Here is a 23,675-nt window from a genome sequence, read left to right as displayed (position 1 = left end):
AGAAGCGACCGAGTCATCGTGTTGGTGGGAGAGTTTGGCGCAATCCCAAGTTAAGAAATGGTCGACGTTTTAGCGGCTCCGGCGGGGAAGCTTGGCGGGTTTTAGGGGGTTCGAGTGGTGGAAGGATTCCAGGGTTGAGATGAATATAGAAAATACATCGAATATGATATTTATTTATTTATTTATTTATTTATTCATCTATTATTTATTATTGATTATTTGTTCATGATGTATGTTTATTGTTAGAATCTATTATATCCTAAGTATTATACTATATATCATCTTATATACTGTTGTATTCACCCTGAGGTTTAAATCCAGGATCATGCTATATTCGACCCTACTATAAGCACGTGGCGAGTCAACGGCGCACAGTGACGTCGTCGGGAAAGACCGGCTTCTGCCGCTACTCTCTACCCTCCCCATAAATGGTCTACCCACTCACTACTCACCTATGAGCTCCAAAAAACATCCTTCAACGGTCGACAGTCTACCCCCCCCCATTAATTACAATCACCAAGTCTACTGTCCAGTCCACTAGCACGCTTGCTGTCCGTGCACATATAGGATTCACCCCCCCGAAGATCGGCATGGTCATCCCGCACAACTCACCAGTAGGATACTAGTAGGGTGACGACCTATCGATGAATGGAGGAAATGCCCGTCGTGGTCGAATCGATCAGGCTGACTTGTCTCAGACAGAGAATTGACTCGTTGGTGGGATGGTTGGGTCTTGGGAGAGAGATGGAGGAAAATTACGGACTAGTCAGGGAGGCTGTTTCATTTGATTCTGGTAACCTAGATGTTTGAGAGGGGACTATACAGTACTAGGTAAGGTAGACGAGTTGGTTTGGGGCTTAGAATCAGGCTGCTATTTTTAGTTGATTGCCATCTACCCATCATCTGCTGAGATTCGCTGGAAGTATTATCGTAGGTATAGCCGGTTCAATGCACTAGAGACAATGACATAACACCACCCAAATCAATACCTGCAGACCCGCTGCAGATCTATATCATTTATATCGACCGTATCAATCGCTCTCGGCATCACTCTCGTCCTCCCCCGCCCGCCGCGCCCGCTCCCGCTTCCTCTCCAACAACTGATTCAACTTCTTCGCCGTATTAAATACTCCCCCCGTACTCGCCCCGCACGCCGCACACGACGGATCCTTCCGATACCGCTTCAGCGCGCACGCCTCGCAGAAGTAATGCCCGCACTTGGTCGTGATCGGATACTGATACGGCTTCTCGCAGATGATGCACGCAAACGGGATACTCTCCAGCAGTGCCTCGTCCTCATCATCCTCGTGACCCGCCTTCGCGTCGGCCCCACTCCGCCGCGACACCACCTGCCCGCCCACCTTCTTCTTATCCCCGTCCGTAGCCTTGTCCCAGTCTTGATCCAGCTCCCACCCCTGCTTGTAGTCCTCTCGCATGTGCGCGTAGATACACGAGTCGCCGTACCCGCAGAACCCGGTCTTCTTGTAGTCCTTGCACACGTTGGGCATGTAGTCCATGAAGGTCACGGCGCGGACATTGGTCGGCGCCTTGACCGGCCCGAACTTCTTCCCCGGTGCGTCGGGGTTCTTCTGGATGAAGGATTGGTAGTTGGCTGCTCCCTTGTAGGTGCCGTCGGGGGCGGACGGTGTCCCCGTTGACCGCGTCGTCCCCAGCAGGTTCTTCGCGTCTAGCTCTTTCTCATCGTACCAGTTGGACTGCTTGGTCGCGTCGTTGGTGGATTGCAGGGGTGCGGGCGCGGTGCTCGCGGGCGCGGGATTCTCAACCGGTCGGGTGGCTCCGGCCGTCGTGGAGGAGGCTGTCACGGCGGCGTTCTTGCGCCGGCGCTTGATGCGCTGGCCTTGGTCATCGTCGGAGGAGGTGAAGCCGGAGTCGGAGTCGGAGGCGGGGGGAGGGGCTTCCTTCTTGCGGACGGTGGCTTTAGCTTTGGCCGAGCGCTTTTTGAATGTGATGGGGGCGTCTGCCATGATCGTTTGTATCTTGTGGAAGAATACTTGAATTGACTGTCTGCGCAGGCGAGCTGTAGAATATGACGGTGGCGAGAGGATTCCGGAGAGGGAGGCCACGTGATCAACTGATTACTAATCAGGGCATCACATGACCTGCACATGACAGTCCTGATCCTGCCACGTCACGGGACGGCCAGGGGGATGTTTCACGATCAGCCAATGAGAAGACAGGGACCCACTGGTCTGGTACGGTAATCCACTCTGTCAGGTACGGATTCCTTCTATGGAATGACTATGGAATGACTACGGATTAGTGGGAGGAGGGATGTCCGATCGTACCTGTACGGAGCATGCCGTATTGACGGGTAAATTACGAAGATCATCAAGATCGTTGGGTGAAATAAACTTCCTGCATCCATGGATAACACGTCAGTTTCCTATACTAATCTATATACTGTTGAATTGTTTACCTCCGTCTACTCCGTCGACGGTTGATCTTTGATCTTGTGTTCGTTGGTAGATGTGGAATAGGGGGGGTACGTATCAGATCAATAGTTTCATATGCGTCTCTTCTGGTCATGGACTCAACACGGTCATCTCCTGCGCTCTGGACGGAGTACCTATGGAACCATGTACCTCTGGTAGTGGATGATGACAGGAAAGATAGAACGAACAATGGATTGTAAGAATCTATAGTCTGAATACTCTTCCAACAGCAATATAGGAGTAGCCAAGTATCAATCTCCCTGGTAGTCAAGATTATTGATCGATCTCCCAATACTGACTGCACTATACTAGTAGCGGCCCCTCCGTCCCTCCTTCAGTCTTTCTCTCTCCCTTCTCTCCTCCTTCTTCTTCTTCTTCTTCTTCTCCCCTCCTTCTTCTCTTCCTTCCTTCCTTCTCTTCTTCTTTCTTCCTCCCAACGAGACGAGAACCGTCTCGTTGTCCATCCAACTTTCCCCTCACTCTCTCTCTCTTTCTTCCCCTCTATCCACCCCTTCCTCTCTTCCCTTTCTTTCCCCTCACTTGCCTATTTCCTTCTTCCTCTAATCTTTTATTTCTTCTTCTTTTCTTTACTTCTTTGGATCATCTCTTCTGATTAATTTTGTTTTGATTTTGATTTTATTTTGATATTTTTTATTTTTTATTTTTTTTTTCGGTTCATTGATCCAACTTCATTTGTCCCTCCTTATATTAATACCTTTCCCTTTCTTTACACTATTACTATTACTCGAATTCGAATTCAACTACATCCTCGGATCCGTCTTCCTACCTACTCATTAATTCTGGCACTGGACACTGCATGGACGTCGAGGTGACCCATCACATCCTCCTCCATCGCCTCCCCTCGCCTCTCCTCGACTCTCCCACCACCGCTGCAAAACCAGTGCATCTCCAACACTCTCGGTACCCGAGTGTGCGTTTCTGGACAGATCCAAATACCGCCACCAGATCCCTCCCCGGAGCTCTCTGCCCTGGTTGGTCCCCTGCATCCTGGTCGCGTGTACCGCATTGATTACGTTAGTCTCTCCCACCTCTCACACCGATCCTCCGCCAACTCAATTGTCAAACCCACTAGGCCCTGATCCAAACGCGTTTTGTGTTGGGGTTGTGGTTTTGTCACTGTTGTGGTTGTTGTTGTTGTTGTCATCATTGTTATTGTTGTTGTTGTTCGCAAGCCACTCCGCTGGGACGGGATCTTGGCCCACCCTCCACCCAAACCAATCCAATCTCGTCCCTCTTTTCTTTCCCTCCTCCCTCTGTTTTCTTTTTTCCTCTTTTTTCTTTTTGTTGTTGTCGTTGTTGTTGTTGTTGTCCTTGATCGCCCTCATTGCGCCCCGCGATTCGCCCGTCGCTTTCGCCTTGATCTTCCTACCTTTCTTTGGTGCGCGCCCCTGCTTCCGACCGCCTGACCCGTAGCTGGTTGGGCGCCAACCTTCTCTTCTCTGCTTCACCGCGGCTTGGCTAACCATCAGCAAAGGAGGACTCGAGGCGACGACACTCCCCGCCATCTCCGGATCACCACCCGGATATGACCGTGGCTTGACTTCGCAATCCGGAAAACAGGCGGCGACTGTCTTCACAGCGATTGCTGCCTCCATCTGCTTAGGGGAGATCTCCCTTCATCGGTGACCAACCGCCTTCTCCGCTTCACCGACCCAAGTCGGTAGAAAAACACAAGACAAAACAGAAAAAAAAAAAGCACAAAGAAGAGAAAGGAAACGGGAAAAAAGAAAAAAAAAAGGAAAAGGCACCATGTCCACGATCGATGATCCTTTCGTGTCCTCCGGCGGGGACGGCGCCATACCCCGCGACTCGCATCGATATTCTTCCTTCGACAACCAGCTCTTCAATCTCGATGCCTCGTCCCCTGCCCAGGCCAAACGCGCCCTCGAAGCGCATCTCGCCGAGACCGAGCGCCGACTCGAGGAGGCCTCGAAATTAGGAACGGCTCTGGTGGAACAGCAGAAGGAGCTGGAGGACAAACTGAAGGAAGTGGAACAGCAGCAGGAAGAGGGCCAGATTGGACCGGATCTGCGCCGCAAGTTGGCCGACTTGGAGAAGGAGTACAATGAGATCGGACGGGAGACTACGCGTGCGTTTCTCGCACCCAAGCGTCTCGCGGGAGGCGACGATGCCCACCTCGGGACCCCATCCTTCGACCAGAAGGTATCCTCTCTCGCCCCCCCACCTTTCTCGCGATCCGTCGGATCTCAGCTAATCCCCCACCAGTCCCCCCTCAGCGCCGCCTTCTTCGCCAGCCAGGCAACGAATTCCCCCAGCAAGGTGAGCGTGCCATCGCGGAAACAACGGAATCAACCCTCCAGCCGGGTCCACGACATCGAATTCGCGACCGAGATCTCGACGTCGCTGTTGGCCCAGGTCCGTCAGTTGCAGGCCCTGCTCGCCGAGCGCGAGGATGCGCTCAAGACCCTGAACCTGGAGAAGTCGCGGCTGGAGCTGGAAGCCGAGGGATACGCCCAGCGCATCCGCGCGCTCGACGAGAGCGAGGAGCGCTACAAGGACGAGAACTGGGCCCTGGAGACGCGCACCCACGAGCTGATGGCGGCGGTCAAGGACGGATCCGACAGGGAGAGTCGACTCAGCAGCAGTCTCGGCGCCATCACCAGCGAGAAGAACGCGGTGGAACGGGAACTGGAGGACTTGAAACAGACCAACACCAAGCTGGTGGAGGACCAGGCCGCGGCCCAGAAAGCCAACGACGCCGAGCTCCACCTCCTGCGGCGCAACCTGAATGCGGGCGAGGCGGAACGGCAGGCCCTCCAGAAGCAGTGGAACGAGGTGAACGCACAGAACGAGGAGCTAGCGAAAGCGGTCGCCATGCGCCTCCGACAGCATGAACACCAGTCCACCCTCGAGGTCCCCCGCCCCGACCGCTCGGACGACTCCGATCAAGGAACGCCCGACAACTCCCCTCCGCCGTCGCCGAACAAGTTCACCCCGCGTCACGGCCACCTCGAGACCGAAACCCTCCGCAGCTCGCTCGGCCACGCTCATCGCATGATCCAGAACCTGAAGAGCACCATCCATCGCGAGAAGACCGAGAAGATCGAGCTGAAGCGCATGCTGCAAGACGCCCGCGACGAGGTCGAGCTACGCCGCCGCGAGGGGCCTGCCCCGCCCGGCGGCGCCGGCAAGCGCCAGCGCACCAAGACCGACGCGGCCCGGAAGGCCCCGCGACCCGATCTGCTGGGCGCGGGACGACGCGGCGGCGCCGAGGTGGAGGTGCACGCAGACCCGGATCCCGACTGGGAGGATCACGCGGGCGAGGCCAGCCCCTCCCACAAAGCCGCGACCCGGCCGGCACGCCCCCGCCGCGGGGACCTGTCGTCGGACGAGCCGCCCAGCAGCGCGTACCAGACGGCCACCGAGGCCGACGATGCCTTCGAGACGGCCAACGAGCGGGAGACCACCACCGAAAGCGAGGCCTTCCAGACCGGCGTCGAGAGCATGGCCGACGACAGCACCGACTCCGACGAACTCACCGAGACCGAGGACCGCGTCCAGCGGACCCCCCGCGGCCGGGCCTCGCCGTTGACCATGGCCAAGCGCTCCTCGTGGCAGAGCACCGCCTCCACGTCGGCCGACGAGAACGACTCGGATGCGACCGAGTATGCCTCCCCCAGTCAGAGTTCGACCCCGCGGTATCGCCCCCGCAAGAAGCGCAGCGTGCCGCGGCGGATCCGACCCTCAGGCGAGGCTCCCATGGCGTTTGGCAGCCGTCCCTCCAGTGCGCGGGAATCCCCGGCGACCAGCTTCACGCACCAGGCCGGGGCCTCCGAAGGCCAGAGCCTGTTTGCCGAGCTGGCCGAGCTGGACGGCGAGGAGGAAGAGGGCGAGTATGGCTCCGTGACCGATTCTCGACGGCCCTCCGCGGCCCCCCTGTTCGCTTCGCCCCGGCCAACCATGGTGGATTCGGGTGTGATGACCGACCCCTGGGAACCGGCTGCCCCGGCTCCGGTGGTGACCGAGGCGAGTGTCCTCGACGAGCCCAGCACGCCGCGGCAGGCGGCGGCGGATGCCGACACCGCGGTGCAGACCAACGCCCCCCCGGCGCTGGTGCACTCGGGAACCCAGTGGACGACGCCTCTCAAGGCATCGCCCGAGTCGAACGAGGACCCGGTGTCGAACGTGCCGACGCCGCCCAAGATGACCTGGGACGAACCAGCCGTTGCGGCGGAGCGCGGAGTCGAAGCGGTTCCCGCGCCGCAGCTGGAGGTGTCCGCCCTGGCCTCCCAGGAGACGCTGCCGGTGGCTCCCACGCGCCCAGACCTGTGCACGTCGTACTACATCAGCGGCATGACCGAGCCGGTCGTGGTGGTCGCCCCAGAGCCACCCACCCTCCACACGTCGGCGATCACGGCGCAATTTACCGTTCCCGTGGCTGCCCCGGTGACGGACGCGGTGCCGGTGTACACGCCCTCCATGGCCGTCTCGTCCGTCGTCGCCCAACACACCGTGCCAGTCGCCGAGGCCCCGTTGGAGCCCACACCGCGTATCTTCTCCGACCAGGGCACGTCCACCGACCTCCCCGAGCTGGCAGTGTCGTCTCTCGACTCGGTGCACACCGAGCCTGTCGCCGTGGACCCCACACCCGCCTCGTCTGACCCGGTGGACTTGACCGTCTCGCTGCTCACCCCAGCATTTACGGTGCCCATCGTACCGGTCACCGAGGAGTCAGCGTCTTCCGCACCCGTGGTGCCGGAGCTGTCGCTGTCCCCTGTCCGATCCGTGGAGACGCTTCCGGTCCGACCGAGAGCGACGGACACTGTCGACCGCAAGGCACCGATGGTGGCCGCGAATGTACCGCTCCCGGATCTGCTCCCGGCTGTCATGCCGACGCCTTCTCTTCCGACACCCCCGGTCGTCGCCGTTCCCGCCCCGGCGGTCTCAGCGAAGGCTCCGGGTCTGCCCCTGGGCCCCGTCTCCGGCAATGCGGGGCCACGACACGCTCCACGGCAATCATCGACCCAGACGGACCAGGGCGCACAGACGATCCTCTCCTCGAAACAGATCGACCAGATTCTGATGGATCGGATCACGTCGCGACCGCTGTCCCCGCCGGACAGCGACCGGACGAAGGAACAGGGCACCTCGCCCTTCGCCACGCCCAAGGCGCGGACCAAGCCAGTCCACCACGCGTCCACGGCTTCCCTCGGCTCCGTCCACCGCCGGCCCGGCAGCGCGGCCAGCCAAACGTCCAGTGTCCAGAGTCACCCGCCCCTGCCCGCCGACCACCGCGAGAATATCCTCGCAGCCGAGAAGAAGACGGCGGAGCAGCAACCCGTTTCTCCGGGGCTCATGGGTCCCCCGCTGGCTCCGGCGTCCGCGTACAGGACCAATGCGACCCAGCGCCCCCGGACGCCCAATGGCTCCAGTGTGCACTTGAGCGCGGCACCGACGACCGCCTCGCGGACGAAGTCGCGGCGCGAGAGCCAGGTGTCGCGGCGGTCCTCGGTGTCCTCGTTCGCGTCGGAGATCGAGGAGCGGTTCAACATGCAGAACCCGCACCATCCGGCCATGCCGCACGGTTACGGCCCAGGCTCGGATCCCCGGATGATCCAGGCTATCACGCAGACGATGATTGGCGAGTTCCTCTGGAAATACACGCGCAAGACGGTGTCGGGCGAGATCTCCAACACCCGCCATCGCCGGTATTTCTGGATCCACCCGTACACGCGCACGCTGTACTGGAGCACGCAGGACCCGCAGAGCGCCGGGAAGCACGAGATCCGGACGAAGAGTGTGCCCATCGAGGCGGTGCGCGTGGTCGCCGACGACAACCCTTACCCGCCAGGCCTGCACTGCAAGAGTCTGGAAGTCGTCAGCCCGGGTCGCCGCATCCGCTTCACGGCGACGACGAGCCAGCGCCACGAGACGTGGTACAACTCGCTGTCGTATCTGCTGGTGCGTGGCTCCGAAGACGACGAGGAGGACCCAGAGAACATCACGCTAGAGGACATCGACGAGTTCAACCCGGGGTTCCGGTCCCGGTCGCGGGGCCCCACCCGCCTCTCAGTCTCGTCGTCGCAGAGCCGGCCCCTGCGCAACAGTGGCGCCTTCCCGCAGCAGCGTGCGGGCTCGGCCATGTCCCTGCGCCGCGCGGCGACCCCAGGCCGTGCGTCGCCCGCGCCCAGCACGCTGTCGAACTATTCGGAGCAGGGCCGGCGGTCGGCGTCCCGGCTGAGCTCGATCCTCAACACGACGATCAAGGGGTCGTTCGGGCGCAAGGGCCGGAGCTATGCCGGGTCCAGCGTGAACGGGGGCAGCGTGCGCGGGCTCGACAGCCAGGACGACCTGCGCCACATGGTGGAGCGGCAGGAGCGCGAGGACGGGCTCGAGAACGTGCGGGCGTGCTGCGACGGCAAGCACGACGTGGGGTCACTGTCGCGGACGAGCCGATACAGTCCGCGGGCGAACCGGATCCACTCGCATCATTGAGCACATTGTTAACGAGTCTTTTTTTGATTGCATTCCATTACATCGCCCTCCGATTTGCATGCATTGACCCAGGCCTGACTGGGTTCCTGCCACTCCCCACTCCTGGCCTGTTTCACTTATTGACTTATTAGTATTATTATTCTGCCATTCTTTATCTGTTTCAGCAGAGTGCCACATTAGCATCATTTGTTGATTTCTCTTTTGTCATTACCTTTGTTATTACATTACTTGTCCACCGGACCGACGGTGTTGACTTTGGCCGCTCGTTCGCTACCTTGATTGGCATGCCAATTCTATTATTGTGACTACCATAGTGTGTGAATGTACATGCACCGACTTCTTGTATTTTTTCTTCATTTTTCTTGATATTGACAATCTGGGCTTGTGGAGTTGAGTTCAGTCTATAATGACGAGATTGAACCGAGGTTGGGAGGTTGGGCCATCGGTGGCTGGATGTTTTGATAGCTGATATGGATTGATTGATACTTGACTGGAGTTGATTCGAAGTAGTCTCTTGTAACTCTACATCTATTTACCATTGAAGTGAGACTTGATTCACCCCAGCGGAGGAGAAACACGATATACGATCAGAAGGGTTAGCGTGGCTTAGTCATGCCTGAGTATGTCTCCGAGATGTTTCCGATCATCAATTATCAGTTCTCTATCCTTCTTCCTCTCACCATCTCTCCTGCATAGCTAGATCCAGATCCAGATCCAGAGCCAGATTTCTCGACCATGGCGGGGAACGAGCCCTCCACCATCCAATGGATCCAGTCCCTCCTGGAACCGGGACAGCTCTTGCTGTATGGCTTGTCCTGTATGTACCACTTACTTACTCCCACTCATACTCCATGTAAGACCCAGCTGAGATAGATAGACTATATCCGGGTGAACCTGGAAGCTGTGTTCAAGAAGGGACAGCTGCTTGCTCCCATTCTGCAAACTGGGAGACTGCGCGATGAGGCGTTTGGGCGGTTTTGGATTGCTTTCAGTTGTATGTCTTCAACTCCGCACCTCTCCATACATCCGTACATACACACCCCTACCTTGATATACCCTACCTCCGCAAGAAGACAAAGAGATCAAAGAAAGAAACTAACAATCAAAGCATCCCGCCCGGACCCCAAATCTGAATCTCAATCCCAATCCCAACCCCAACATACTCCCCCTCCCCTCGCCCCACCCCCTCAAATCACCTGCTCCTCAGACCTCATCCCCTCCATCCTGGCCCACGCATCCGGCCTCGTACTGGACGTCGGCCCAGGCACAGGAACCCAACTGCCCTTGCTGCGCTCACCTGCTATCAAAACCATTTACGGCGCGGAGCCCTGTCTCGGTCTGCATGATGAGCTGCGCCAGAGGGCGAGAACAGAGGGTCTTGCTGAGAAGTATCGCGTGCTGGGGTGTAGTGTTGCCGCTGAGGAGCTTGTTCCTGCTCTTGCCAAGGAAGGTCTTCCTGTGGAAGGTGGGGAAGGTAAAGACAGAGGAGTCTTCGACTCCATCATCTGCGTGCGCGTCCTCTGCTCTGTGCCTAATCTCAACCGCACTGCCAAAGACTTGTACTCGCTTCTCAAACCGGGCGGGAAGTTGCTTGTCGTGGAGCATGTCGTTAATCTCTGGAGGAGCAGTAAGGGCTCCCTCGTGGCGAGGATAGCTCAAGCTGTGTATGGATTGCTTGGTTGGAGCTGGTTTATTGGGAGTTGTTGTCTTGATCGTGATACCGAGGCTGCGTTGAGGGAGGCGGCTGCTGCGGATGGCGGGTGGGAGGTTGGTGATTTGGATCGGCATTTTGGGAGCGGGCCGTTGCCTTATGTTTCCGGGGTGTTGGTTAAGAGGTCTTGATCTATCGTTTTGGTTCTGGACTGACTATTTGGTTGTTGGTTGATCCATCCATTGATAGGGTAGATGGGGTACTTGTGTATAGAGTTGTTGAGATCGCATTGGCAACACTACGGTTGTAGAGGTACACTCTACCTATTAGATTTGATTCCATGAACCAGTCAACATCAACATCAACATCAACATGTGGGTATCATTGTTCGTAAGACATTAAGTATGTAAGGATGTAAATCGTGGCCGCTAGCCAGGTTTCGGCCTACCCGGCGGCCAAAAATCAAACAAATCCATCGCCTCAGCCGTCCATGGACCTTGTTCCCCCGGTGTATCCTCCTGGAGAGGTCCACCGAAGGGGTTATTCCTCCGTGTTAGGGCGGTGGGACCGTTCCTCCTTGTTAAAGCGGTGGGGTCTGATAACGCTTTGCGGAGGCCGGTTGATCGCATTGCGGGATTCATCCGTGGGGCCGGGCGACTGGTTGAGCTGTTGACCATTTCGTCCAAAATTGAGAGGGTTGATGAGGAAGGGACAAAGTCGGGATTGGTTGATGAGGGAGGGACGTCGGAGAGAGCCGCCCTAGAGGTCGGTCAGCTTTGTCTTGGGAATGCTAGAGACGTACTGACTGCGAATCGGGGACGGGTTTGGTCGCCCTTGATGGAGTTGTAGGGCCGGGTTGCTTCGGTTTTAGGGCTTGGTATAGTAGTTTCTTGCGGGGTCGGTCTGTTGATATTCGGAGGGTGCTGAGTGGTGCTTCGGGGGGTCTGGATTCGACATTCGGTGGCGCGGATGGAGGCGAGGGAGGTGGGGCTCCCCTCGGTGTGGTCGTGCTATTCTTCCTCTTGGGTTCGGTATTGGCGTTGGTTGTTGGTGGTATGGGAATGGCTCGGGGAGGGTCTGACTTTCGGACGGAGGAGGCGCTCGTTGTTGGCGTTTGGACCGGCTCTGGTGGTCTCTCCGACGGCTCGCATAAGTCGATCACGACCGGTTGAGGCCGGCCCTTCGGAGTCGCCTTGAAGCGTTTCGCAGGTCTGTCCGGCGCCGGTCTTTCCGGCGGCGACAGATCCCTGGTAGTCTCGTTGGGCGGATGACGCTGCTCATATGGCGACACGAGTCGAGTGACCGGGGTCTTTCTAATACCCAGCAGATCGTTCAGCGACCGCGGCGGATGCGACGAGAGGGACGACCGGACAGGGGTCCCCGTCCCCGGTCGCATAGAGGGCACGGGAGAATCCCCCGCACGCGGCCGAGGGCTCTGCTGGGTCTTCTTATTGCTGTACAAACCCGACAGATCCGTCTCGGTGCGTTCCATCGACTCGCCGACCTGGACTAAGACGCCTCGATCGAGTTCCAACTCATCCCCATCCTGGATCCCCTCCTCGTGCCGTCCGTGCTGATCGCCGACAAAATTGCCTGCCGTGTCGTAGACCATAATCCGCTTGTTGAAGGTGTGATATCGGAGGAAGCCGTCCTGCCATCGTTTGGCTTTGCGTCGCAGATCATGGGTGTAGAGGCATCGGTGTTTGACGACGGGGGCGGTGTTTTGGGTGAGGGGGACGCCTGTTGCGCTGTGGGGAGGGGTCGACATGATGCAGGAGGCCACCGCGGGCGTGACAAGAAGGGAAGTCCCATTGGAAGAAGTGAGAGGGGAGGGAAGGAAGAGAGAGGAGAAAGAAAGAAAAACGAGAGAAAGTGAAGAAAAAGACGAGTTGGAGATAACGAGTCCATGCCTGAGGCAGCCTGCATCCAGACCCCCAAACGGGCTTAGCGTCTCTTGTATACTTTTCTTCTTCTTCTTTTCTCACTTTCTCACTTTCTCTCTTTCTCTCTGTCTTCTCTCTGTCTTTCTTGACTCCAGTCTACTTCGGTCTAGTTCAGTCGATTCAAGATATCAGAGGCATCCTCCATTGGTCATCCTCGGGAATCCTCGACCTGGTTGAAACTGACAGGTTCTTTAGCCTCTACCAACGTACCAAGTGGAGACGGTCCTGTCATCAACAAATCCCCTGTTCGCTCAATCGTTCCATGGTACGATACTTCCAACGGATCGATGTTGCCTGAATCTCTCCAACGTCCATGGTCAGGGATCCACTACAATTGACGGTGGAGTCGCGTTCATGGCGTTCAAGCGTTGCCCCTCCAAGGTTGATTGATCGACACGTCTCCTGCCCTCCATGACGATCGCGATTCGGGTTCACAACAAAAATAGGTAAGCCAAGGATTGGATCAGTGGGGGCATTCCGGTCATTGGTGGCGTGGGTTGAGAAACTGGGGTCTGAAACATTCGGCCCTGTGGACACTGGACACTGGACTCTAAGTCCCCAACTCCCGTTCATTCTGGCTGCGTCATCCGCTGAGTGCGGCTCTCGCTTTCTGTCCTTTCGTTCCCTCTCTCTCTCTCTCTCCCTCTCCTTGCCTTCTTCCTCGGATTCCGCTCTTCCTTCTTTCGCTCTCCATCCCTGGGAAGCGACACCAACCGCCTGTCAACGGTCTATCCCTCCCATGACTGCATGATCCCCGACCGGGCCCCTTTCCCCCCCCCCGTCTGATCCATCCCCGCATTTCTCCTTTTTCCCACCGATTGGTTGTCTCGTTTCGACGAGGCCCCGGCATCACCCGCCATGCAGAGCGTCCACCGTCAGATTGGGCGCATGAAGAAGCGGACGGCCGATGATACCCAGATCTCGGATATCTTCAACGATTTCAACGAGGCCGACCTACTGTTAGCTCATGTCAGTGCACTGGACATCCCGTCTGCCTAATCCAGGAACCCCACTTTGTGAAGTCCGTCGCTGACCCTCCCATCCCATAGATCATTGAAGCCATCAGTTCCTGGCGCGATGCCTGGTCCGCCATCCTGGCCACGCAGGCCAAGGTCACCGGCGAATACGAAGGGCTGTATGCCCCCATCGTGGGCGACGCGGAGACGGCTTCGTCGGACATGGCTGCCATCACCCCCGAGGTGACCATGATGCGCACTCAGCGACTTTGGCAGGAGTACGAGGAGTTGCGCGGTGACATGGCCCAAGACCTCAACGCGGTCGACGATCGCATGATCCGGCCCGCCTTACAGGCCCGGGACTGTTTGCGCAGCTTGCGCAAGACCATGAAAAGGCGCGAGGATCGCAAGGTACCGCACCCTCTCCCCGTACGGTGATGTGGGACACGCTAACTGGAGACAGCTGGACTACGAACGACACCGAAACAAATTCGACAGCTGCAATCGAAAGACCAAGGGCACCGAAAAGGAGACAATCGCGCTGGCCAAAGCCGAGAGCGATCTGGCCATAGCGACCGAGGTATGCCCTCCCTGCCTCCTTCCCCCCCCTTCCCCCCAGTCATCGACCCCACGACTCACATGCGCAGGAATACCAAGCGGCCGATGACCACCTGCGTGAGCGGCTCCCCCCGCTGATCAATGCAGCCCTGGCCATGATCCCGACCCTGCTGCACGTCCAGATCGATCTGCAGAATCACCTGCTGGCCAATTACTATACGGTCACCCGCAACTACTGCGAGCAGAACCGCTTCCCCTTCCCCTCGCCGCCCATGGAGCAGGTCATCGAGGACTGGGAGCAGGAGCACATGCCCGCCCGGCAGGACATGGAAAGACTTTACTGTCTCGCCAACGGCAAGGCCGTGCGCACCTTCCACCTCCCCGACGACCCGCCCGGCGGCGCCGGCGGCGGCATCCGCGACCGCCTCAGCAACGGCCTCAGCAGCGTGCGCCAACGCGCCAGCGGCCAGAACGCCAGCGAGCCCGCCCAACAACCCCCGCAACCGCTCTCGCGCCCCGTCTCTCCCGGAGGTCCTCCACCCCCCAAGCCCCCGCGGCCCACCTCGCCCGGCCACAGCATCTCCTCCGCACCAGTCAAACCCCCCCGCCCCGTCTCCCCGGGCCGACCACCAGCGCCCGTGCTCTCCTCGAAACCGGCCCCCCCATTGGACAGTAAACCCCGCTGGGCCGACACGCCCTCGACCTCCAGCCTCGCCGTCCCCCAAAACAACTACCACAGCAACAACAACAGCAACAACAACAACCACCTCTCCCCGCACAGCGCCGCCTCCTCCCCAACCGAATCCTACGTCTCCGCCCCAGAGTACAGCGGCCGTCCCCCGTCAGCAGGCCGTCCCCCCTCAGCCGGCCGCCCCACCTCAGCAGGCCGCTCCCCATCAGCAGGCGTCTCCTCCGTTGCCTCCTCCGTCGCCGCCCGCGCAGACTACTTCAACAGCCGCCGCGGCTCCCAAACCCCCATCTCCCCCGCCACCTCGACAACAACCCCCAGCATCGCATCGCCCAATCTCAGCGCCATCGCAGCCGGTAAGAAGAAGCCGCCCCCGCCGCCTAAACCCCGGCACATGAACGCGCCCAGCCCCGTCACCGTCACGGCTATGTATGACTTTGCGGGCCAGAGCGCCGGCGACCTCGCCTTCCGGGAGGGAGACCTCATTCGCGTGCTGAAGAAGACGGGGAGTACGGATGATTGGTGGGAGGGGGAGTTGAATGGTGTGAAGGGGAGTTTTCCCGCGAATTATGTGCAGTAGCTGGGTTCCCTCCCTGTCCTGCTAGCGGTTGGGGGAGATGAGATCTTGAGGGGAGAGAATAGAGAATGGATTCCAAAATACAGACAGAGAGAAGGAAGAAAAGAAGATTAGAGACGAGGGTTAATTAATAGCATCAATACCTGGTTGGGTGGGCGGGGATGGACTGCTCACAACCTGCCTACCACACCGCACAATACATAATGATACTTGATCGCGTTTGGCTGGTGTGATACATGTTTTCATTTTCTGCGTTGGGTTCTTGCATCTGTGAAGACACATAGAATACATATTGCTAACCACACCGAATAGGTTGGTCGGCTTCATCCTCTTCGTACAGCCGTAATACATATATAATAACTTCCGAGGAGAATAAGACAATATCCGTCATTTCCTGTGTTCCAGCAATGCTTATACAAACGCATCCTCGGGCCCTCGCTCCGACAGCCCCGTGCCCGTCTGCCGCCGCCGGCTGTTTAGGAACAGCTCGACCATGCGCTTGCTCGACATGGTCGGGGTCACGTCCTTGGATGGACTGACGCCGTGCAGGTGGCTGGGCTTTGCATCCAGCCGCAGGTTCTCGTTGGTCGTTCGGCGGTTGTGGTCTCGAGGCACCCGCGTCGACCGGGGCTGCTGCGCCCGATCGTCTGGGATGATGAGCTGACGACGTGACGGATACCGGCTTGTTTGAGCGCTGTCAAACCAGCGAGACGACAGTTCGGCAGGCTCCCTCCTAGCAGTCGGCGAGTCGGGCATGCCCATCCCATGAGCCGGTGAAGACGCCGTGGGGGAGATTGGGAGTTTCGAGTCCCGGTTTCGCGTCCGGTTGATGTAGAGAGAATACCCATTGGAATTGCCCCAGATCGGTGATTTGGCAGGCAGATTCATTCTCGTGGGAACACCGTGACCGCTAGTAGGCTCTTTCCAACCTTTGACTGTCGTACGGACGCTGGAGGACCGGCTGAAGGGCCGAGAGAAGTTACTGCCTGATCGCCCCACGGAGCCCAACAAGTCGGTTTCATCTTGGGGCCTGGTTTCGGGGAGGCTGGCTGCGATGGTGGGCGCGCAGTGGGATGGATCGTCGTGGATCTGCGCATCCTCTCGGTAGTGTTCTCTGGCAGGATTTTCAACTTCAATACTGGCAATCTGAGACTGCATCCACTGCTGCCAGTCCAAGCTAGGCTGAATGGGCGCAGCCGTAGCGGTGCCACTGTCCCCGGGATTGGATGATCGTCCAGGGGAGCAGTACGTGGACCGCTGGCTTGCGAAGATAGTGGCCACACCGGGCTCGTCATCATCCGACCCCGAGGACGATGCGTTGTCGACTTTGGGCTTTGGCGTCGGTCGGCCACTGGCCGTGCGAGAGTACACGCTGGGAGAACGGGACCAATCTTTCGGGCTGGGCGACCTCGTCGCATGCGGGCTGTCGGGTCGTGCATCCTGCGACCCTGGCACGCACGGTAGCGGCCGAGACTGCGCACGAGGCGGCATCCTGGGGGTCATCATGTTGCACTTGGCGGTCCTATACGACCCCGGCGACGCCAGGGATTCCTCACTGGGGATATGGCGAATGGTTCGCCGACTGGCCCAGGAATGCAGATGGGTTGACTGGTGTGGAATTGCGCGATGTTGTTTCACCTGTCCCAACGCGACCTCTTCTCCGGGGCTTTGCGGGCTGGATTTGCCGATTCGCTTCATCAAGGCCGCGAACAGGCTCTGACTGTCGATTCCATTAGGGGACTTGGACGGACTGAGCTCGGACAGACTAAACTCGGGCATCCTGGGGAGCCCGCTTGCTTCGTCGATGACTGACATATGGCCGTGGTGACCGGTCCGACGAGTTGTGATGGTGTTTGCCACCGTGGAATCCGCCCAACTCGTCACACGAGAGCGCGAGCTGGCTTCACTGGCTGAGCTTGGTTTGTTCCGCACAGGGGATGGGGGATGCGGGCTACGAGCGCTGACGCTGTCTGGATAGTTGCCCATCCCGGAGGCAGGCGAAGAGAGCTGCTGGGCCCAGCGTCGGGGCAATGGCGGGGATACGGGAACATTCTCTTTATCGCAACCATCCGCCCGCAGTCCCAGGACTCGTTTGATCCCCTTCTTGATGGAGCTCGAGATGGCCCGAGTCCGTTTGTGCGAAGGGACGCTCGTGGATATGTCCGATGTGGGAGGAGTGGTAGCCTCGATCCTCGAGGTACTGATCGCACGGAAAGATTTCCGAAATGATCTGTGGCCCCGCTTGGATGCGATGAGAGAGAAAGAAGAATGCCTGGTTCGAGTACCTTGGCTTGTAGGGCTCTGCTGGAACTGGGCGCGGGCTAGTTGGATCGCCGCGTCATGACTCTTTGCACGCCGCAGTGAGTGCTTATTGTCCGACTGATAGACTGCCCTCAGAAATGACATCGAGCGCCGAAGGGAGCCATGCGAGTGGGGCGTACAGGCCGACTGCAGACGGTCCGCGGTGGTCTGCGGATGCGACTCGGACGACGACAGGGCATACGCTGGACGCGAGGCGCGCTGTCTGGTCGAAAACATGGAGCGAGACTTGCGCAGACGCCGATATGAAGACGGCAGCGAGGAGTTTCGACCATCCAGGCCATAGAACTCGCTGATGGACGGAAGAGCCACTGTCGGATAGACGTCTCGTGGACGAGGGGGCGGAGCGCGCGTGGGAGGCGGAGAAGGGCTCGGAGACTGCTTCTCCTTGTGAAGGTCGTCGGCGATTGAATGTCTTTTTGGCTGATATTTGTTTTCGGAGTCCCGCCATCGATCCTGGGAGGCGTGCGATTCGGCCGAGGATCGTTCTAGGGAGCGTCGCATGGCCAGAGAGGCTGCAGCCAGGGCATGTTGCCTGCCGACATCCGCGTCAAACGACTCGCCGGACGAAGTCTGGCGACTTTTCCTGATCGATCGAGTTGACTTGGATCGTCGCAGGCGCTCCTTGGCGCTGAGGGAGGTGCCAGCATACATGGTGGATGGTTATGGTAGATAGTTCTGCAGGGTGAAGATGCAGGAGGAATGATGTTGCATGGGGGAAGACTCCTAGGGGATTGATTTGGGAAAAAGGAAAGCATCCTGCATGATCACTTCTGGAAGGAGCGATGCCCTTCGGAATGCTTTATCGCAAGTGTTGGATGATGGCAGGAAGGTGGAAAGTGGTTTCCCAGTGTTTGTGAGGACTGACAGAAACACAATTAGCCCTAACTGCATCAACTTAGTTGGCAGTCAATCAAAGGAATGAGACAGTAGTAAACCAATTCTTACCTTAATAATAGAATCTATCCTAATTTAGGCATGTCGTCCTTTCATGGCCAGTAAGGCTGAGACAGAGGCTGAGATGAGTCACCGTATCGGGCAGTGTCATGGTGACAAACAAGAGAGGCCATGAATAGCCTCACAAGCGTCACCATCAAGGTTTCCATGGGATTCCGGGCTGAAAACTGTAAACTCCCGTTCATTCCGGAGTCTATTAAAAGGTTGCCTTCGCCCGGTCCGTCCTGTATCCATCTCTCTGCCATCCATCTCTGCCATCCATCTCTATCATCCATCTCTGCTATCCACCATCTTAAAAACTACCATCTAAAACCATCGTCTGGAAACATAACCTTGAAAGAATCACCACCAGTGAACAGGATAAACCGATAAAATGACCAAAGACCTTCCAACTATCACCATCGACGGTCGCACCCACGAAGGAGGTGGCCAGATCCTCCGGCTCGCAGCCGGCCTCTCTGCCATCACCGGCAAAGCGATCACCATCACCAACATTCGGGCCGGGCGAGTGCCCACTGGTCTACGGGGATCACATGTAGAAGCCATCAAGTGTCTCGAAGTGATCAGCTCGTCTGAAGCGCAGGGTGTGGAATTAGGGTCGGAGTCGGTCGTATTCCACCCTGCCTGTCCAGCACCATTATCATCACCATCCTCCACCACCTTCACCTCCTCAAAACCCACCAAGAGCAAAAAACCGACCAAGGTCAAAAGAAAATTCTTACCTCGCAAAAATTGCGTCAAAAGCCCTTCAACAAATCCAGAAACGCCTGTCGTCATCGGACGTAAACCAGTTGGCGCGAATGGATCATCCACCAATCTACAACAGATCACTATCACGCAGAAAACCAACGGAGCATCCTTTCTCATCTTCCAGGCAATCTACCCCTACCTTCTCGCCAGGGCACGGCACCCGATCAGCGTGCGTATCATCGGTGGCACGAACACGAGGTCGGCCCCGAGCCTCGACTACGTCGAGCAGGTCCTGCTGCCGAACTTCGCACAATTCGGACTCCCGCCTGTCTCGGTAAATTTGCGTAAAAGAGGGTGGGATACGGGGCTTTTCGATCTGGGAGAGGTGACTGTCGACGTGCAGCCGCTTCCCCGGGTCGTCGACGACAGCAGCGACAACGACAGCGATAACGACGCCCATGGAGAAACACCCTTGCGTCCGGTCTTCCCTGAAATCGACTTGAATCGATACGGCCGCGGCCGCATCAAGAGCATCCAGATCACCATCCTGGCACCGGATGGTCCTGTCCTAAGGAACGCCGTAGATGGGCCCGGCTTCAACCCTGATGTTGAAAACATGCCGCCGCGTAGCCATATCCACGCAGGTAAGCTTCACCCTCGCACCGCATTCTCCCAAAGCAAGGCGACTAATCAGAATCAGACAAAGTCTACACAGCCCGCGAGTACCTCGAATACCAAACCTACCTGCAGATACGCAAGCGCCTCCTCCTCCTCCCTAATGACCTCTTCGTCGGCTCATCGGACATCGACGGCGGCGCCAATGGATTTGCGATGGGTATAGTCACCATGGATACATGTAAAAGTGAAAGAACGTACCACCCGTCGCACATGTATGTGCTCGTGGTCGCGGAGATGGACAACGGGTTCCGCATTGGGGTAGACGGTACGGGTTCCGGTACCCGACTTGGAAGTACTCGGCACACGCATGATACTGCGCATGTGAGAATGGGAATCGCTAAGGAGTTGGCAGAGACGTGCATTCTCGATTTCGTGGATGAAATCTCGATGGCGCGCTTTGATTTGGGCGGACGGAAGCCGTGTGTGGATCAGAATATGAGGGATCAGATGGTTGTTTTCGAGGCTCTATCCCCGGCTCCTTCTTCGAGGTCACTTTCATGCGTCGGAGTAGAGGACCCCCGGTATTGGAGTTCGCATACGAGGACGGCGAAATGGGTGTGCGAGAAAATCTTGGGATCGGAGCCCGAATGATATGTATTCCTTTCTTTTGTGAGATGCTATTGAAGGCGCAGGGTCGGTCTTGTTTTGGATGTTATGTCAACTATCATTGGCTTTTGGATTTATTGCATGTTTTCATGTCATGTTGCTGGATTAATTCAATCACGTTGTCATCCCTACGGATCCACTGTCAGCTGGAAGCATGGTAGACACCAAGTAAAGTACAGTCATGAGCCAGTCATAAGAGTTCAATGGTAGCAACAAGTACATGGCATTATCACGACAAATTTTATTAACATCCGTCAGTCGAAAGGGTATAAAGATCGACTGGTATTAGAGCATCCCGCACATCAAACAGGCAGCATTATCAGATAATATCAAAGAAATAATAGTAAACGAATAGAAAATAGGGATAGCCAGAAAGAAATCAAGGGGGTAAAAGAAAAAAATAACCACTGCCCACCAGCCAGCTGCAGCTTCATGGAAGCGCCTTGGATGGGGTGACTTATCCTGATCATCTCCCTTGCTTTTTCTCGTCCCCCCCTCTCCCAGTATTCAGTCTCCAGACATCATACAAAAAGAAGAGACAGAAATCACTGATGCTAGACCCGGTGCTTCCAGTACCAGTATGCAGCAACTCCCGTGCGAGTAATTATAATAAGAGATAAGAACAAATAGAACGAGCGACAGGTCCGTGGACCCGTGAAAAGAAAAAAAGCCTCCCAATGGATGGTTCAACTCCCGCAATGCATCAATCAAGACCCAGTTAAAAAATCAAGTGAAACTTTCAAGGAACGTAGGTGGATGGGCAACCACGAACCCCGCCTGCAGGACTCATGCAAATCGGTCGATGTCCCGAGGGTCCTGTAACTGGTGCCGACCCTGGTGTCCGTCAACGGTGGTGAGATGGACAGGGTTTTCATCATGTCGTGGATCGTGTCGTGGGTCAGTTACGACAGCTCCCGCATGATCTCCTTGTAGGGCGAGTCGTCGAGGATCTCCGAGGGGAGAGCCCGGCGGTAATCCCGGGGCTGGGCCAGGGGTGATGCTAAGGGCCGGCGAAGCTTCAGTGTCTATTGGGACTGTGTCAGTTGATGGACAGGAGGACGACGGGAAAGTGGTGGACTTGGTTCATACCATGCAATCCGGGCATTTGCCTCCATCAATGTTGGCGCGGCCACGGCAGCCACGGGGATAATTGGCGCAGGAGTACATGGCGCTTGTTGGTGGAAGAATATCGTTGCAACGAGGTAAGATTATGTAGAGTATATGGATGTATGGAAGTCGTGAATTGGGATTTGGAAGTAAATGAATGGAAATGCCGTTGTAAATCCCGTCAAGGGAGCTTATTCTAGGGCTGAATCTCCTGTCGAGGTCTGTTTTTCAGGAGACAAGGTCATTTAAAAGAAGGGAAAGAAAAATGGAATCGGAAAGATGACAACAAATAAATAAATGGAAGATTAAAATTTAATCAAATGGAAAGTCAAATGGAATAAAATGAAATAAAATAAATGCAGAATAAAACAAGAAAAAAAAAATCCAGGGAGAAAAAAAAGAGCCCCAAACACGGGACAATAATCGATAACAATGACCGAAAAAAAAAAAAATAGAATAAAATAAAATGGAATAAAATAATAAAGACGAGAAAGGAATAATCCAACAACGGCCAAGCACAAGCGCCACAGCAATTACGTCAAGGTCGTGAGACTGATGTTTTGGCAGCGACAGGATAATCCTAACAGGGGGCTGCGCCACTGAAGAGACCGACTGAAAGGGGGCTGGCGCGACGATCGAACGTGCTAACCTGCCCAAGGAACAAGAAGAAGGAACCAGTGTAAGGGAATGGGACAAAGAACTAGACACTGGTGGTGACTAGTTATCACTCAGTTCGGACTAGTTTCGTTTCAGAATCCAGATGGGGAAAAGGAGAAACGCCTGGGTCATGGTTCCAGAAGAAGGGGGAATGTTGGCCGGAATTTATATGCGCGGAGATCCGAAAGGAAACATATGTGCTCAGATGCCAGATGGGGCCCGGTTGTATAATGGGATTCTCCTCGATCGTGGATTGCATGACGTGAGAATGCTCTTCTCCTACTTCTTCTTCTTCTTCTTCTTCTTCTCCTTCTTCAGTGTGACAGACACGGGCTCGGGCTAAGGTGGAAAAGTCCGATGGCAGAGTAGTGATGCTCACTGTTGCCCTTGTTCCATGTGGTCGATCACCGTTCTTCCAAACCGGACGGTACCACAAAGAAAACCAAGTAAAAAAAAAAAAAAGATCACTCTCGAGTAACCCACCTACAGCACCAACAAATCACCGACGAGACGATCCAGAAAAGGGTCGCCGTGGCCAGGCAGCGGGGATGTCTCGCCTGACTATTGATCGGGTTGGGAAGCGAGAGTGCCCGTTGGTTGGATCTCCATTGGACGGTGGACTCCGCGTTTCCCGACGGATGGTGGAGGATTCCAGGAGAAGAACGATAGGAGAAGAAAGACGGCGGGGGAGAAAAAATGGGAAAAGTCTGCGTTGTGTTGGCACTGGTGTCCACTTGGGAAATTTAGCAGCCGAAGCGGAGTCCTCACGTTTCGGTCCCAGACCTCAACGAGAAAAAGAAAGGAGAAAATCCATTCAACACATAACAGACGAAAAAAAAAATAGAAATCAACAAATAAATAAAAAGTAGACAAACAAGGGTGACAAAGAGGGCGAGACCCAGACCACGTTACATTGAAATTCAATCCCCACCATCACAATGACTCGCAGATGGGAGGGACGACAGGGTGACAAGGGACACCTTCAGCCTCAACTAAAGGACCACCAAATGTAGGAGCTGACAAATTCATTCAATCCAAAACACGGACGACGCATCATCAGCTCGCAAACGGCCGGTAGGAGAGGCAGTCATGTACGGAGTGGTGTTAGGCGCATTCGGAGTCGCATTATCTGATATTGAAAGAGCGTTTCGGATAGATGGTCAGATAGGATTGGCTGGGGGATCTCGCGCGATCTGAATCACCCATGGTTTTTGGATTTCTGGAAGGTCGTCGAATCTATTCTCTTTTGGTGGTTAGTCCATCGGGCATGGAATCCATGGATCTCTTCCGTCGTGCCGATTGGGCATGGCCGGAAAACGGCGGGATTTGACCATCCTGCACAAGCCTGGCGGTTTCTT

At 56.5% G+C, this 23,675-nt stretch overlaps 8 protein-coding genes across 8 annotated transcripts; 3 read left to right on the top strand and 5 right to left on the bottom strand.

Moving 5' to 3' along the window:
- Nucleotides 1-483: 483 nt before the first annotated feature.
- On the bottom strand, nucleotides 484-1,985 carry BDW47DRAFT_130575 (U2-type spliceosomal complex subunit CWC24; the record flags this gene model as incomplete). The annotated part of the gene is made up of 1 exon (XM_024817134.1): nucleotides 484-1,985. One exon carries the CDS (start codon nucleotides 1,983-1,985, stop codon nucleotides 1,032-1,034), a length of 954 nt encoding a protein of 317 aa, XP_024667215.1. The 3' UTR covers nucleotides 484-1,031.
- A 1,541-nt stretch (nucleotides 1,986-3,526) lies between these two features.
- On the bottom strand, nucleotides 3,527-4,069 carry BDW47DRAFT_121417 (uncharacterized protein; the record flags this gene model as incomplete). Its single annotated transcript, XM_024815622.1, has 1 exon — nucleotides 3,527-4,069. One exon carries the CDS (start codon nucleotides 4,067-4,069, stop codon nucleotides 3,527-3,529), a length of 543 nt encoding a protein of 180 aa, XP_024667214.1.
- Nucleotides 4,070-9,610: 5,541 nt separating this feature from the next.
- Nucleotides 9,611-10,947, top strand: BDW47DRAFT_6776 (class I SAM-dependent methyltransferase). Its single transcript, XM_024819593.1, has 3 exons — nucleotides 9,611-9,747; nucleotides 9,808-9,924; nucleotides 10,039-10,947. The coding sequence occupies exons 1-3, from the start codon at nucleotides 9,666-9,668 to the stop codon at nucleotides 10,770-10,772; spliced, it is 933 nt and encodes a 310-aa protein (XP_024667213.1). The 5' UTR covers nucleotides 9,611-9,665; the 3' UTR covers nucleotides 10,773-10,947.
- Nucleotides 10,948-10,997: 50 nt separating this feature from the next.
- Nucleotides 10,998-12,367, bottom strand: BDW47DRAFT_114404 (uncharacterized protein). The gene is made up of 2 exons (XM_024814651.1): nucleotides 11,388-12,367; nucleotides 10,998-11,340 (listed from the first exon to the last, which is right to left on the bottom strand). Exons 1-2 carry the CDS (start codon nucleotides 12,347-12,349, stop codon nucleotides 11,010-11,012), a joined length of 1,293 nt encoding a protein of 430 aa, XP_024667212.1. The 5' UTR covers nucleotides 12,350-12,367; the 3' UTR covers nucleotides 10,998-11,009.
- Nucleotides 12,368-13,240: 873 nt separating this feature from the next.
- BDW47DRAFT_130559 (uncharacterized protein) lies at nucleotides 13,241-15,543 on the top strand. The gene is made up of 4 exons (XM_024817133.1): nucleotides 13,241-13,493; nucleotides 13,574-13,891; nucleotides 13,944-14,060; nucleotides 14,128-15,543. Exons 1-4 carry the CDS (start codon nucleotides 13,383-13,385, stop codon nucleotides 15,304-15,306), a joined length of 1,725 nt encoding a protein of 574 aa, XP_024667211.1. The 5' UTR covers nucleotides 13,241-13,382; the 3' UTR covers nucleotides 15,307-15,543.
- A 1-nt stretch (nucleotide 15,544) lies between these two features.
- Nucleotides 15,545-18,656, bottom strand: BDW47DRAFT_6742 (uncharacterized protein). Its single transcript, XM_024819585.1, has 2 exons — nucleotides 18,571-18,656; nucleotides 15,545-18,485 (listed from the first exon to the last, which is right to left on the bottom strand). The coding sequence occupies exon 2, from the start codon at nucleotides 18,274-18,276 to the stop codon at nucleotides 15,715-15,717; it is 2,562 nt and encodes an 853-aa protein (XP_024667210.1). The 5' UTR covers nucleotides 18,277-18,485; nucleotides 18,571-18,656; the 3' UTR covers nucleotides 15,545-15,714.
- A 41-nt stretch (nucleotides 18,657-18,697) lies between these two features.
- Nucleotides 18,698-20,573, top strand: BDW47DRAFT_114401 (putative RNA 3'-terminal phosphate cyclase). The gene is made up of 2 exons (XM_024814650.1): nucleotides 18,698-19,913; nucleotides 19,970-20,573. The coding sequence occupies exons 1-2, from the start codon at nucleotides 18,953-18,955 to the stop codon at nucleotides 20,536-20,538; spliced, it is 1,530 nt and encodes a 509-aa protein (XP_024667209.1). The 5' UTR covers nucleotides 18,698-18,952; the 3' UTR covers nucleotides 20,539-20,573.
- An 882-nt stretch (nucleotides 20,574-21,455) lies between these two features.
- Nucleotides 21,456-21,720, bottom strand: BDW47DRAFT_121410 (uncharacterized protein; the record flags this gene model as incomplete). Its single annotated transcript, XM_024815621.1, has 2 exons — nucleotides 21,456-21,578; nucleotides 21,643-21,720. The coding sequence occupies 2 exons, from the start codon at nucleotides 21,718-21,720 to the stop codon at nucleotides 21,456-21,458; spliced, it is 201 nt and encodes a 66-aa protein (XP_024667208.1).
- Between the last annotated feature and the right edge of the window lie 1,955 nt (nucleotides 21,721-23,675).

This window comes from Aspergillus candidus (assembly GCF_002847045.1).
Source record: "Aspergillus candidus strain CBS 102.13 unplaced genomic scaffold BDW47scaffold_104, whole genome shotgun sequence".
NCBI lineage: Eukaryota > Fungi > Ascomycota > Eurotiomycetes > Eurotiales > Aspergillaceae > Aspergillus > Aspergillus candidus.
Note: the sequence above shows the minus strand (reverse complement) of the source record. Positions and strands in the feature narration are given on the sequence as shown.